This window comes from Symphodus melops (assembly GCF_947650265.1).
Source record: "Symphodus melops genome assembly, chromosome: 11".
Lineage (NCBI taxonomy): Eukaryota > Metazoa > Chordata > Actinopteri > Labriformes > Labridae > Symphodus > Symphodus melops.
Window position 1 is genome coordinate 16,596,127 of NC_136701.1, and position 14,885 is coordinate 16,611,011.

Below are 14,885 nucleotides of genomic sequence, written 5' to 3' on the forward strand. Positions count from 1 at the left end.
CCACTCAATGTGTTTAACTTAATCGAAAAGAGTATATTTTTACTCCTCATTTGTCTACGAGAAAGGGTAACCAGAATTCTACCATACATACCAGCATTTATAACATATTAAAAAAGGACTGTCAAAATAATAAAGGGATTTCTTGAACTTAAGTGAAATAGGCTGGTTAGTGCAACAAGGATTTTTAAAGGACACTTTAAAATTCTGACTTTTTGTAGGTGTGTGTGTGTGTGTGTGGGGGGGGGGGGGGGGGTATGTATTGAACATTTAGGCTTTAAAGGGCCTTTATTAGACCCGTGATGTTTCTAGTCGTTCTCACAGTTGTCCACTAGAGGGCAGTGTCTCTGTCACTGAGACCTTAAACGGGTCGTTCGGTCCTCTCTTGCCTCAAACTGATGATGTGTCGAAAAACATCACTTCACTTCCGCGTCGCCGCTGTGTTCAGCTGTGATTGGAAGTAGAGTTCACTGAACTACCTCCCGACTAATGGAAATACACGTTTTCTTATTGAGTTTATTCAACTTCTAAATCTCATGAGCGAGTACTTTCTTGTTTATTCTGTGAAGTCGAAGTGTCGGACTCAGGACAGGAAGAAGCAGAGCAGGAAAAAGAAAGCTAGCATTTTAGCTGCTAGCCTTTTAGACAGGTGATCTGTCAGTGTCTGCAGGGATTCCTGTGGACAGGTGATCTGTCAGTGTCTGCAGGGTTACCTGTGGAAGATGGATCTTCTCTGTGAAATACTTCAAGCCCTGCTCGCTTTGGCAGCTCTAGCTTTGATTGTGGTAAGTAGTTGAATGTGTTTTAGCAGGGGTTCAGTATTTGTAACGCCAAGAAAAACGCTGTCAAAATAAACTGAGTAACTTTCGTCATTTATAAACTGAAGTGTGTGTTACAGTATGAAGATGTATTTATCCATGCAAGAAGTCCCTGAGTAATGTGTTACTGTGAAGAAGAGATGTTAACTTTAAGAGGTTTTTATCACCGTGTTTATCATGAGGAAGAAATGAAAACAAACACACGAATGATGAGTAACAGGCACCTTAGCATTAACTAATTATGCTGTTTCTCTTTTTTTAATGCATAAATATAAGACACATACTAAGTATAACAAAAATTCCCCTCAGGTTTTGTCTTATTTTCTTCATGGGCTCTGTCCTAAAGAAAAGAAAACACACCTCATATTTCTGTGTTTTTAGGTGCTCATCTTAGCTCACGTCACTGCAAAGATGGTGAACCTGACACGCCACGAAAAAGAGAAATATTTTCTTACAGCCACCGGAGAGAAGGAGCCTTTCCCAAGTTTACATGATCCCCACACCAGAGAGCTCTCAGTGGTGATCCCGGCCTACAACGAGGAACTCCGAAGTGAGTGGATGAGGACACACACACACACACACACACACACTCTCACACACACACACACACACCGAGGTTTCAGGTTATCAGGATCATCTGATCTCTGTTTACAGCACTGTTTGGAAATTTAGAAAAACACATTTTTAACAAAGATGAGATTAAGCGATGTCATTTCATTACACTGCACATTTGGAGGATAAATAAATAGGCTATATTACAAATGTGTGTTTGAAGGTCTTCTACCTTGTTGTTGCTGCATAAAAGAGTCCTCAACCAGATTCTTAAAAGTTAACTCTGTTTTTCATCAACAAATGAAAAATGATGAAGTGATCATACAAGTTGGTGGATTCAAACCCCATAATCTTTTCTTCTTCTTCCTCTTCTTTTTTTCGAGGCTTAATTCTACCCTGTCCTTGCCAATGTTACTAGTGTTAATGTTTGCATGTGTGTCATTATAGTGCCTGTGATGCTCGAGGAAACCATGGAGTATTTGGAAAACAGACAGGTAAGTGATTAATCTTTGAAAGGCAATGTATTATATGTAATACTCAAAGTGGCCAGTAGGTGGCATTATTCCATTGATCAAAAACCTGTTGTCAAACACGTTTTTTTTCCCCCTCACACAGAAGGAGCACCCCTCTTTTACCTATGAGGTCATCGTGGTAGATGATGGCAGCAAAGACAAAACCACAGAGGTGATCATTTAAAACCTTTTGTTTGTGCCACTTGTTAACCAAAGGTTTTATTGCACTCTGCACTGTTTTGATCGAGTTTCAAAGTCACGCCAATACAGAGTTCTTGTGGTTTTCTGCCAGGTTGCTTTGCGGTACACCAGAAAGTACGGCGCAGACAAAGTGCGAGTCCTGACACAGGTGAAGAACAGAGGGAAAGGAGGAGCAGTGAGGATGGTGAGACTGAAGATGTCAAATTACAGGAGGTCTGAAGGCCGCACTAAAGCAGCAACTGTTTAGACTTGAACCCCGTGTGTGTACTTCTGTCTTAAAGGGAACTCTGAGCTCCAGAGGGAAGCTCATTCTGATGGCAGATGCTGATGGAGCCACAAAGTTTTCTGACCTGGACAAAGTGGAGGCTGGACTTAATGAGCTCAACCTTAAACCGGTGCAAACTCATTCCATGTTTTTGGTGCTTTTTCACAAACTTAAAGGATAAAAAAATAAATGAAACCTGCATGTGTAGTGTCATCGTTTAACATGTTTAAAACACGTATTTAATGATGCATTCTTGTCCATTTAGGAGAACATGGCAATTTCCTGTGGTTCCAGAGCTCACCTGGAGAAAGATTCTGTAGCTCAGGTACTTGTCTGTTGTACATAGACCTCGGTACTTTGGTCTTTTGTTGTTCAAACTATTAAATAACCATCGTTGTTTGTTTTTTTTGTTTTTTTAGAGATCTATGTTTCGTACATTCCTCATGTATGGCTTTCACTTCCTGGTGTGGTTCTTTTGTGTGAGAGGAATCAAGGACACACAGTGTGGGTTCAAGCTTTTCACGCGTGAGGCTGCTCTCAAGACCTTCTCCTCGCTCCACGTAGAGCGATGGTAAGTACTTTGCACTGCATCTTGTTTGTTTGAATGTCTGATAGTTACGAAGAATATCATGCCTCAGACATTGTCATTGTCCAGGACAATCTTGAAAAAGAGAATTTTTTTAATCTCTATAAGTTTTTCTTCCTGGTTAAATAAAAATATTTAAAAAATACTATCAAAAAAAGTGAAAGGTTCAAAAGGCCCTCGTCAGACGAGTGGGTAAACCAGTTAAAACAACCGGTTTCTAGAATTATAATCGAAAGAGAATTATAATATATAATTTTATTGAACAACAAGAAGCTAAACTTCTCAAACTATGAACGTAGCTGCTGCAGAAACCATGACTGCCTTACCTGGAACATCACAATTTTAAAAAAAGGCAGCAAACGTTTCTGCATCATCAGACATTTGATGTGTTCAGTTTGTGACTGTTTTCAATATTTGGTGCCGTCGACACTTTTAGATCATTGCCAAATATGTCCTGATGTTCTTTACTCAGCCACAGAGACCAGCGCCTGTGTTATTTAGTAGCTGCAATAAAAACATGAATGTTAATGCAACTTTTGAGCATCTGTTGTGCACATGTTTCCCTCTTGTCACAGGGCTTTTGATGTGGAGCTTCTGTACATCGCCCAGTGTTATAAAATCCCCATAGCAGAGGTGGCCGTAAACTGGACTGAAATAGAAGGTAGGTCTCCATAGAATACATGGATGTTATCCCAGTATGCAGCCTCTCTCTCTCTCTCGAGTGCCATTAATATATCAATTTGATGTTTTCAAGTTTTGACATGGAGTGATCTTACCTTTTCCAAATTTGAATGGTAATATGTTGGGAGTTAATTATTTTTTTCTTTTGTTTATGACTGATTTATTTATCCGTTTATGTCTTGAATTTATTTCTTTTTCCATCATTGCTTCAGTCAAATTTGCATAACATCCTTTAAAATACTTAACAAATCCTACTTTTATGATAATATTGAGTTAATAAATGGCCTGCCAGTGTAAATAACTGTACTTGTTTCATTGGATTTCTGATAAATTCTTGACTGGAGAATAAAAAGTGTGTGCGTCTGCTCTGCCAGGGTCCAAGCTGATCCCGTTTTGGAGCTGGTTGCAGATGGGAACAGACCTGATCTTCATTCGCCTGCGTTACATCACAGGAGCCTGGAAGCTACAGTCACAGCTAAAGACAGACTAGCCAATCAGAAAAGCCCAGGTGTCATAGAAACAGCCTATGATAGGGCATTCAATCATTTGTATGAGGTGGGATAAACAGCTGTGTCCGTCACTTCCTGTGATCGAGAGAAAAGTTCAGTACTTCACGTTCTTTTATTCGGACGTCGTCACGTGAAGGAATGACACACTTGTGAGCTCTTTGATGTCCTGCCTTTTTTTTTTATCAGGTTCTGGCTTGTGATGGCCGTTGTTACAAGCACATTTCTGTTGTCATGGTTACAGAATGTCTATGACTGATTTGTGTACTAAATAACTCAACCTTTGTTTTGTGGCCAATCAGCTGTGAGTGAAAAAGATTTGTATTGAGAAGTGAAGGATCTGAGAATCATTGTGTAATGACTCTGACAGGAAGAATGAATGTTATATTAGATTTGAAAAAAAGGGAGGGATTGTATATTTGAGGAGACAGGGGTATGGGCTAATGGGCAGGATGACTTGAACCAAAATAAAAACAATACAAACATCATTTATGACCAATACGGTTCATTCCCAAACTGAAGCTAAGTCAATCAACCAAAATTCCACCTGCAATTATTTTGATCATTGATTGTTTGAGTTGACGATATTTTTTTAAACCAAAAAAGTCACTTTTAATGATTTGAGGTACCCAAATATCTCAGGTTGTCATCTTTTGTTCCTGTATTTTCAATATTCGGTAAGTATTTGGTTACAAGGTTTGAAGAATGAAGTAATCTGAAAAAGTTGTCATGTCAGAGGACACTATTAATCAGCAGTCACATGTGTTTGCACTATAAAAAGGACAAACAGAAGTTGTGTCTAGCCTCTCTGAGCCTTTGGTGGAGGATGTTGGAAAGCCAAGAAGCAAAATACATATATTTCCACCTTGATCTAGGAAGAGCCAAACATCTCTTTTAATCCCTGAACCAAAGCTCTTCAACTATGCCAAAGGATTCGCTTGCAACGTTACTTTGTTGTAAAAAACAAATGTCAATAGGGTTCATGTCAAATCTTTAGAGATAAGTTGTAATTATAGCAGTAAGAACATGTTTAAGATAGTGATGATATCCTCCACAGCAAAGAAAGGGAAATACATCATTTAAAAATTATTCAACCCAGACACCCTCATGTAAATTATCCTGCTTTTTTTCTCCACAGTGGTCTGACTAAATGAAGTTCTTTTTACTGCTGTTTTCTTATTCGAGCCTGAGGTCTGGGGCACTGATGCGGATGTCTCGGAGCCCCGGGGAGCGCATCCTGTTTGTGCTGTCTGTCTTTCTGTCTGTAGCCAGACAACACACAAAGACGATTTATCAGTCTGGTTGCTCTTTTTTCATTTCCTGTGCCAAAAGTCATATCTAAAGTTAAATTGACTAGTAGGTTATGTTCTTCGATTAATTGGTGAGCTCTTCTACTCTCTGGAAATTGACTTTTCAATTTATGCCGAAGTAGAAATGCATGACATGGACGCTTTTGCGTGGCTGTTTTCCTCTCGTGTTAATTTCTAAAGCTTGCACAAACAGTGGGTTCCCTCACTTCATGCTGCACGCGGCTTCCCTGGGGGTCCCGGGACCACATTCAGGAAGCCCCTCCACCTATTAGATTGACACCAACAGTATCCTGGTGGTGGATTTTGATGATGCACCTGGTAGTGAAAATAAAACAAAAACATGGCTTTTGACGGTGTCCAAAGAGTGGTTTCACTGTTACGAGTATTGTTACGTTCCGCTGCAGTAAACCGAAAATGTCAAACTTGTAGACTCGCTGTCGCCAGCCGGGTTTGCGTCATTAACTGGACCAGTCAAGGCACTCCCGATGAGGGATCGTGTCCATCCGCAATGAAAAAAAAAACCCTCTGCCAACAATGGGTGATGAAACAAACTCAGGAGATAAAGGAATAAGCACGACCAACAGTTTCGTTTCTTTTGCGGTCGGTAGTCTCTTCTCCATGTTTGGGTTACAGGTGCAGTGCAGAGGAATACTGGTAGTTTTTACAATCTCCCAGATTAAATATTTTAAATGCAAATATACAGACAAAACTCCTGACACTAAACCTTTGTTTAACTTTAGCACGTTGTCTCCACACGATTGGCAACACAATACAACACAGTATGCAATTAAATGAATACGTCTTAATAGCTTTCTAATGCCTGATAACATCAAGTCTCCCAAAGAACATATCACTGACATGTCATTTAGGTGATACAGGTGTTAAAACGCCGATAACGCATAGAACACTATACGGCTTTTGTCCCATATATGGATGCCAGTCAATTATTTTAAAAACAAAACAGGTGTGATTGCTTTTCTGCCAGTTCTACCTTACTGGCAGAGTAAGCACGGCTCAGGTGGGACGCACATATATATTTACGCGCATACACGCGCTCTTCCTTCTGCGGGACCTGACAGTAAAATCTTTGAAACCCCACTAAAGAGCCAGGAGAGGGAGGCGGAGGGATCTCACACGCAGGCGCTGCGGTTCCAGCCAGGCTGACGCCGTCGAGGCTGTGTGGCGCTCGGCTGGAGGAGCAGAGGCTCCGGGGCTCTTTAAACCTGCGTAAAGTCCTCGAGATAACGAGACGCTAATACAGGAAGCACTTTTTTACCAAGTCTTCACAATAAGAGCTGTAACAGTCACTGTATGCCAGGGGTGCCAAATCCTGGTCCTCGAGGTCCACTATCCTGCATGTTTTAGATGTCTCCCTCTTCCAACACACCTGATTCAAATGATCAGGGTCGTTATCAGGCTTCTGCAGAGCTTGATGATGAGACAATCATTTGAATCAGGTGTGTTGGAAGAGGGAGACATCTAAAACATGCAGGATAGTGGCCCTCGAGGACCAGGATTGGGCACCTCTGCTGTATGCTATGAGACGCATGCAGTGGAATTATTTGGCCTTTTTTAATTATTATTATTACGATGACAATGTATATCATCACATTGCATTCACTGTAGTACTTTTTTAAAGGCGAAATATATTCATATATTAAGCTCGATAAATTAATTTAGTGGAAATACATCTTGCTGTTCTTTATTCCTCTTTGCTCGGGCATTGTCATCCATTGAGGCATACACATTATTTTGTTAGGAAAAAAAAAAGATACACACTATTGATTATTTTTATTGACTTTGACTGTAGGACTTTATTGTTATTGCAGGAAATGTTTATCTGTTACGTGATGTATGGCTTGAGTGTCCCTATGTAGGACTATTCTTTTTGTTTCATCTTGCAAAACATACTTTTTATTTAAAAACATTTTTTTAAAAAAGCTTTTATTTTGAAGCTTGGTTCCGGACTGACGCATTCTTCCTTCGACTGGCTTGACACCTCAGCGCCAACACACGCTCGCAGACACAACTCACAGAGACACACACACACCTCCACGGCTCCAGAGTGCTGGCTTGAACCTCTCGACTGCTGAGTATCGACACGCACAAGGCTGTCTTCGATGCACTTGTTATCACAACAAAGGTGAGACCTGTAACCACATTATTCTTCCAGAAAATGATGATGAACGTATTCTTATTGGATTTGTTGCTTAGTTAAATATTCAAGGAATGTTTCGTTTCCTTCTCGCAATTTGAATATATATATATATGTTTGTGTTTGTGGGAATTTTTTTTATATGTTTGTGTGTGTGTGTGTGTGTGTGTGTGTGTGTGTGTGTGTGTACTTTTATAATAACATAGTTACCAATTTGCCTTATCAATAAATATATATAGAACAAGCTTAGGACTACTAAACAAACTTGATAAAATTCTAAATACACTAGCCTACTTTGTAATAACTGTCACAACTTGTTTTACCCAAGTTTACATCGACTTGTGAAATTATGACAATAATTAATCAATAACTCAAACTTCTGATCACAGGTTTTACTTGCATGGTTTGTGTTTGAACGGACAGCAGGGTTTGTGTCAGCGCAATGTTTCCTTGTTTCCAAGCCTAGTAGTAGAAGGAAGCTGGCGTGTTTACTTTTTTAGGGCAGGGGTGTCCTGGTGATAAAGCATTAGGTAATTAGCCTATCTGAGCCTGTAGACTGAGTGACGCCAGACTCCATAGTAAAGCAGCAGCGGTGGACTGATGCCGCATTGAGCTCGTGCGCTTTTGCTGTCATTGTAAACCCCAGCTGTCTGTTTGTGTGTTTGAAACCAGGGTTGGTCCCATAGAGCAGTATTTAGGCATGCTTATTCATACTCCATTTTACCGGTGAGCAATCTTTTTGCAAAGTAACTGATTTAATGTTTGTTTGATTTTTTATTTTTATTTTTTTCTTTCTGTGTATTGTAGAATGATAATGCCAAAAGAATGGACGTCCGCTTTAAATGGGCCACACATGATTTACAGCTTTGCCGCAGAAGTTTAAAAAAGTCCATCATGTAACAACAGAAACTGAAAAAAAAAGTCTACTGTCTACAAACTTGACTGTATGACATTTTGAGAGAATCACTAAGACGCTGCTGTTAAAATAATGAGAATTATACTGTAAGTGGTTGCCAGATTATAGTTGGGTTGTCTTATTTAACGTTATGCCACGATGTTTAAGATGAGCAGAATGAGACGACTGCATAAAAAGAGAGCTCTCTCTCCCTCTGTCTGCATCCCTCCCTCCCCCTCCTTCTCCTCCTCCTGTCCTGTGATGTGTTCTGGCCAGACAGAATGGCTCCTGGGCGTCAGTGGCATGATCATAGAAACAGAGGCCAAAGAGGACATTCCTCATTGTTGGTGAATCTAGAAATGAGCCTGGCCATCTTGCCCTGCTCATTCTAAACCCTTTTAGTACTTGCTTCATTTTCTGGACAGAAATAATAACCTTGTTGTTTAAAGTATCAGGATCCATTTGCCCTATTATCATGTGGAAATTCTCCCCTTTGCCTAGATTGTTAAACACAAGTTGTTTATGTGGTGTTCAGTATTTTATTTCCCTACAGACAAGCATGTCATCTTATTGACACAGGCTAAACTCTCTTTAGAATTAAATCCTATAGTATTTGGTTCTGAAACTCTGAACTCATCTTTCTTTCATTTGCTGCCGAATAAGCAGCTAATACCATCTCTTTCTGCTCTTGCCAGATGATTGAAACTTGACCTGGATCTGACTGTGCGAGGAATAACCTTCACTGCAGGACACTTTGAATCAGGAGCTACTGGATCCTATCTGTGCCGACGCAGAAGGGAGAAGGAGTTCAACTCCACATCCAGCCGTGCACGGAACTAACGCAACAACAACAATACAACTCAAAGACTTGTTGCACTGCTTCTTATTATCATCTACCTCTGCCCTGGCTTCTCATTATTTGACTCCTCGCTCATACCCTCCAGGGAACATTTATCCCTTTCACAGCACCCATCAGCTCATCTGGCCGACCATTTATCCATCTCATAATGAACTCATCGGCATCCATTACGTCCCTCTTCTCATTCACCAGCCCGGCAGTGAAGCGCCTGCTTGGCTGGAAACAGGGCGATGAGGAGGAGAAGTGGGCAGAAAAGGCTGTGGACTCTCTAGTAAAGAAACTAAAGAAGAAGAAAGGGGCGATGGAGGAGCTGGAGAGAGCCCTCAGCTGCCCTGGACAGCCTAGTGAGTATGACTAAAGTCTAGTTGTTAATTACTTAAGTCATACATCTGTACATTCATCTACTCTGTTTTCCTGTGAATATGAGAAATTTCCTGTCATTTTTTTCTTGTGATCTCTCACTGATTTATCAAGTATCCCCGGAGTTACGCTAGCACAAAACAATAGGCTATAGACTCATCGGGCAATGGCATTATGGCATGTCTGGCCTATGCCAGTGATCAGCTTAATGGGGTTTTTTTTCTAGTTCGACAAGCAATTATCCTGTGATCCCCATAAAACAAGCTTTTTTATCTCAAGATTATAAGATACATTTATATATTGTTACAGGAAAACCAGCCTTGTTATCTCGAGAAAACAAGAAAAAAGAAAAAAAACACAACAACCGGAAACTAACCATTATCACAGAAAAGTGGAGTAAATAAAATATGCCTTTCCTGATGCTATTGGCTTAGGTCACGGGGCAAAATTGAGAAGTACAAATTAATCTACTAAGGTACATTTTCCTCAGTAGATTAAGAAAATTATGCCTCTTCTCCACCTTTTAAAACAGTCCCCTGTGGTCTCAATGAAACATCTGTGCTGTGCTTTGGTCAAAAAGGGGATTTTTTTTTTTTTTTTGGGATTAATGTTGTAAGGGTACACGAGATAGTAAATCTATTTAAAAAAAACTGTAGAAAAATCCTTATCCGTGTCAAGTAAACACAGAAACTTTTGTATGACAACGTCTGCCGTTTTTTTTGTTTTTTCACTTTCTCAGGCAAGTGTGTGACAATTCCCCGCTCTCTGGACGGCAGGCTGCAGGTGTCACACAGAAAGGGTCTGCCTCACGTCATCTACTGCAGGGTGTGGCGCTGGCCCGACCTGCAGTCCCACCACGAGCTGAAGGCCCTGGAGAGCTGTGAGTTCCCCTTCGGCTCTAAGCAAAAGGACATCTGTGTCAACCCGTACCACTACAGACGCGTGGAGACCCCAGGTACAAACTTAATCTGGGAACATCTTCTGAATCTGCTGTGAAAAAAAAACAAAACAAAGAAAAACAAGGTTACAGTTGGATTGTAATATCATAACAGTATAAAGCGTTTGTGAGCTGCAGAGCATGTGATCTAATAAAGTTCCAAAGCTGAAAGGATTTGCAGTAATATGATCTTTTATAAAATCATCTGGCTCAGACTCTCTGTAACGTTGTCCACCTTGTTTTCTTCCCTTTCTTTATTTCTGCGCTCAGTACTTCCACCTGTTCTGGTCCCCCGCCACAGCGAGTTCAACCCTCAACACAGTCTACTGGCAAAGTTCAGGAACGCCTCCCTGCACAGCGAGCCCTTGATGCCCCAGAACGCCACCTATCCGGATTCCTTCCCTCCGCTTCCCTGTCCCTCCTTCACCTCCTCTCCTTCCTCCTCCCTCACCCAGTCTCCCACTTCGCAGAGTTACCCCAACTCCCCCAACAGCTCGGCGGAGCCCAGCAGTCCCTATAACATGACAGGTAGGGATTTAATTATCATTGTGATATATTATGGAAACAATCAAATCAAAAAGTCAAATCAAACACATTATTGTTAAATATTAGGAAAGCACCTGAAATAATAATAATATTATTATTATTTTATAATAATAATGATCTAAAAAACTGAAGTCCTTTAGGGTTAAACAAATCTCACTGACACTGGCATTTTAACACCGGCTGCTGCAGATTGTAATTTAAACACAACAGCAGAATTTCTCAGTGATTACTTCCCACGTTTGTGCTCCTACTGTGATTTGTGATGTCTTTTTCCAGCTGAGACGCCCCCTCCTCCGTACAGCATGATGGAGCCCAGCCCTAAAGAGGATGTGAAGCCCAGCAACTCCTCAGGGACCATTAAACTTACGTTCTCTGCCCCGCACACAGGTGAACTTCATTTTCATAATTCAACATTTAATAAAGAAAACATCCATGTTCAGGTCCTGCGTCCACTGACAGCATTTTGTCCCGCCGGCACTAAATGTTGCTACATTACAAAATAAAAACCATAACCAGGTACATTTAGTTTTATTATGAGTACAAAATGCTAAGAGGTAATGTTCATGTGACTGTTACAGGGAGTAGAAGTCTACTGTATATAAAATGAGAGGATCAATGTGTGTCTAGGTGGAGATGACATTATTATGAGAAATCTTCATAGAGAATTATTCTATTTTGTGTTTCTGTTTAGATTTACGGCCGGTATGTTACGAGGAACCTGAGTACTGGTGTTCCATAGCGTACTATGAGCTTAACAACCGGGTGGGAGAGACTTTCCACGCGTCATCCCGCAGCGTCTTAGTGGACGGCTTTACGGACCCGTCCAACAACAAGAACCGCTTCTGCCTCGGCCTGCTGTCCAACGTGAACCGCAACTCCACCATCGAGCACACACGCAGGCACATAGGCAAAGGTAGAATGGACTCATTTACAGTATGTCAGAATACCGTTTCAATAATTTGTGCTTTTTAATACGCATTGAGTAATTGGTCATATGATGCTCAGTGTCTGTTTGGGTCTTTGTTAACAAACAAACCACTTCAGGCTTCTTGCACATCTGTTTCTTGTGCATGTGCTGAAGTAAAGCCAAATATTTGTGTCCTGTAATTAAAAAAAATAAATAAAAAAGTGAAGAACTGCCATTGTTGTTGAGATATCAAGCATCTCCTGGTTAAACTGTGCACTGTTAGAATGTGTGTGTGTTTGTAAGGATAGTCGTTCAAGAAAGGGACGAGAAATAAGTAAAAAAATGGAGACTATTATGATACTACTCAGACACTCGTGTCTTACGAGCATAGAGAGCCCAGTGTTTGTCCTCTGTCAGAAAATGAAAAGCACAGTTTTTAGGTTTTATTTAATACAGACATTGAGGATGTTTTTTTGATTAGAGCGTAGAGTCGACACTCTACGCTCGTGACTTGTAGATGTGATCTGAGTTTGCAAAGCTTGTTTCACATCTTTTACTCATGTAGAAGTACAGTTCCTTTTTTAGTAACAAATACTGGAAAAAGAGGAAGTCTCCTAATAACACCTTATTTGAAGTGAGAGTTAATACATGTTCTGAAATGTAGGTCTTCTTACTCTGCTTAACGAATACTGAAAGTATCTCGAAGCTAACTGAACCATGTGTCATATTAAAACTATTACACTGAAACGACTTTAACTTGACACAAAACATTGTTGTAATGAAGAAATATCCTGAAAATAATGAACATTAACTGATAGACATCACATTCATTAACTGCCTCGTCTCCACAGTCAAGTTTCCCTTGTCTCTTGTCTTTTTCTTTTTTTTTATCCTTATGGTCATGTTTCTTCTGTCATCTATGATATAAACTGATGGATACAATCGGGTTTTTTTTAATCCATTATAGTTCAAATCAGTTTTGGCATCCTGCTATGATGCTAAATCAAACTAACCGATAATTTCGCGATAATCTCATGAAGTTAAAAGCCTGTTTTAAAAAGTAGAGAGTATTGAAAACATATTAGCTAAAAAATATGAAAATAAGGAAATACCCACAAAAAATAAAGACTTAAACAGAAGGCCGACAGTCACTTAAAATCTCTCAAGTACTGAATGATTGTATATCTATCTTCCTTCCCACCTGTGGTTATGGTTTTTAAAGTCACCCTCATCATCCTGTTTTTTGACGGACTCAGGAGTCAATTAGAAAATAGGTAAAAGCAAATGCGCTCTAACACTGTGTAAAGTGTTGTGTTGGAGTTCATTTGCAAACCACAGTAACTAATTATTATTGGGATAAAGCCAAACATTCAAGATGACCATTCACTTGTTCCTGACCATTTCATGTTCTGCTCCTTCCTCTCAGGTTTACACCTGTACTATGTCGGCGGTGAGGTGTATGCTGAGTGCTTGAGCGACAGCAGTATCTTCGTCCAGAGTCGTAACTGTAACTTCCAGCACGGCTTCCACGCCACCACAGTGTGCAAGATCCCCAGCGGCTGCAGCCTCAAGATCTTCAACAACCAGCTCTTTGCTCAGCTCCTCGCCCAGTCTGTTAACCACGGTTTTGAGGTTGTGTATGAGCTCACCAAGATGTGTACCATCCGCATGAGCTTTGTGAAGGTACAGAGCATTTTGTTATATTAAAAAAAAAAAAAAAAAAAAACCTGTAGCAACAGAGAAGCAGTTTGGTAATCGTTCCCGGCTTTTTTTTCTTCTCCATAGATCAAAGATTCTCACTGACACTTGTTATTGTTCAAGCTTGATATGCTGCTAAGCATGTCCTGTCCTATACTTCACCTACATATTATGTAGGATTACAGTCCTTACTTAGCATGTATTGGCTTCACACTGCAGCCTTTCCCTCCGCTGTCTGTGGGAAGATCAAATTCTGTTAATTTCCAATCGTAAAAAAAAGTTGTCTTAATGGCCAATGTTTAGTCAATTATTCACTCTGTCCATTTTCCACTTACTATCAGTTAAATTAGCGTTCAGCCACATCCTAGTTCAACAGACATATACGTTAGGAAGTGGCTAATAAGTAGCTAATATTGTTATACACTTGTACACTCTTTACTGCCATTAGAAGAGAATGGAAACTAATGGCAACAACACTGTTCTTTATGATGTCCTCTCCGCAGGGCTGGGGTGCCGAATACCACCGTCAGGATGTCACCAGCACCCCCTGCTGGATTGAGGTGCATCTACATGGACCTCTGCAGTGGCTGGACAAGGTCCTCACACAGATGGGCTCTCCACACAACCCAATTTCTTCAGTGTCGTAACATGAAGTCACTCTTTCCTGGTGTTTCTGTGCGTTTTCCTACGTCCAATTTTTTTTTTGTGTTATGATCCTTTTTTTTTTGTTTGACCCCTCAAAATATATAAAAAAAAAAAAGATGTCGCCAACTCCTTTTGTCACATAAGTCAAATATGATAGACTGAATGTTAAAAATGTAAATTAAAGCACATGTAGCAAAATGATTATGTTCCTTATTTTTCTCCAGTAAACTATTTCCCATTTCTGTAGTGATCTGGACTTTTCCTGCACTCCTAGGTATGACGCATTGGGATTAATTTGTAGGTACTCAAAGACTTGTGTTACCATGTGTTCTGTCATTATGATATAATGCATTGTATGTACATGAGTTGACTTACTGTACAAGTTGCTTTGTATTTGTTTGATTAAAGTTTGCGTTGTCTTTACAAATCTTTTCCACCACATTTAAGGAAAGCAC

The 14,885-nt window shown here is 40.2% G+C and overlaps 2 protein-coding genes across 2 annotated transcripts; both read left to right on the forward strand.

Annotated features, from left to right (window-relative positions):
- The first annotated feature begins 380 nt into the window (after positions 1–380).
- On the forward strand, positions 381–4,606 carry alg5 (ALG5 dolichyl-phosphate beta-glucosyltransferase). The gene is made up of 10 exons (XM_079355763.1): positions 381–782; positions 1,197–1,365; positions 1,815–1,861; positions 1,983–2,051; positions 2,172–2,264; positions 2,362–2,475; positions 2,611–2,670; positions 2,765–2,916; positions 3,507–3,592; positions 3,987–4,606. The coding sequence occupies exons 1-10, from the start codon at positions 720–722 to the stop codon at positions 4,100–4,102; spliced, it is 969 nt and encodes a 322-aa protein (XP_079211889.1). The 5' UTR covers positions 381–719; the 3' UTR covers positions 4,103–4,606.
- A 2,860-nt stretch (positions 4,607–7,466) lies between these two features.
- On the forward strand, positions 7,467–14,877 carry smad9 (SMAD family member 9). Its single transcript, XM_079355608.1, has 8 exons — positions 7,467–7,571; positions 9,174–9,681; positions 10,437–10,652; positions 10,905–11,162; positions 11,457–11,567; positions 11,872–12,093; positions 13,514–13,770; positions 14,289–14,877. Exons 2-8 carry the CDS (start codon positions 9,486–9,488, stop codon positions 14,430–14,432), a joined length of 1,404 nt encoding a protein of 467 aa, XP_079211734.1. The 5' UTR covers positions 7,467–7,571; positions 9,174–9,485; the 3' UTR covers positions 14,433–14,877.
- Positions 14,878–14,885: the final 8 nt, after the last annotated feature.

Excerpts from the sequence above, each read along its gene's own strand:
- alg5 (XM_079355763.1), top strand. The coding sequence starts at position 720 with ATGGATCTTCTCTGTGAAATACTTCAAGCCCTGCTCGCTTTGGCAGCT. Across the intron at positions 1,862-1,982 it reads AGTATTTGGAAAACAGACAG|AAGGAGCACCCCTCTTTTAC; the intron begins GTAAGTGATTAA and ends CCCCTCACACAG. Across the intron at positions 2,671-2,764 it reads AGAAAGATTCTGTAGCTCAG|AGATCTATGTTTCGTACATT; the intron begins GTACTTGTCTGT and ends TTGTTTTTTTAG.
- smad9 (XM_079355608.1), top strand. The coding sequence starts at position 9,486 with ATGAACTCATCGGCATCCATTACGTCCCTCTTCTCATTCACCAGCCCG. Across the intron at positions 11,568-11,871 it reads GTTCTCTGCCCCGCACACAG|ATTTACGGCCGGTATGTTAC; the intron begins GTGAACTTCATT and ends GTTTCTGTTTAG. Across the intron at positions 13,771-14,288 it reads TCCGCATGAGCTTTGTGAAG|GGCTGGGGTGCCGAATACCA; the intron begins GTACAGAGCATT and ends TCCTCTCCGCAG.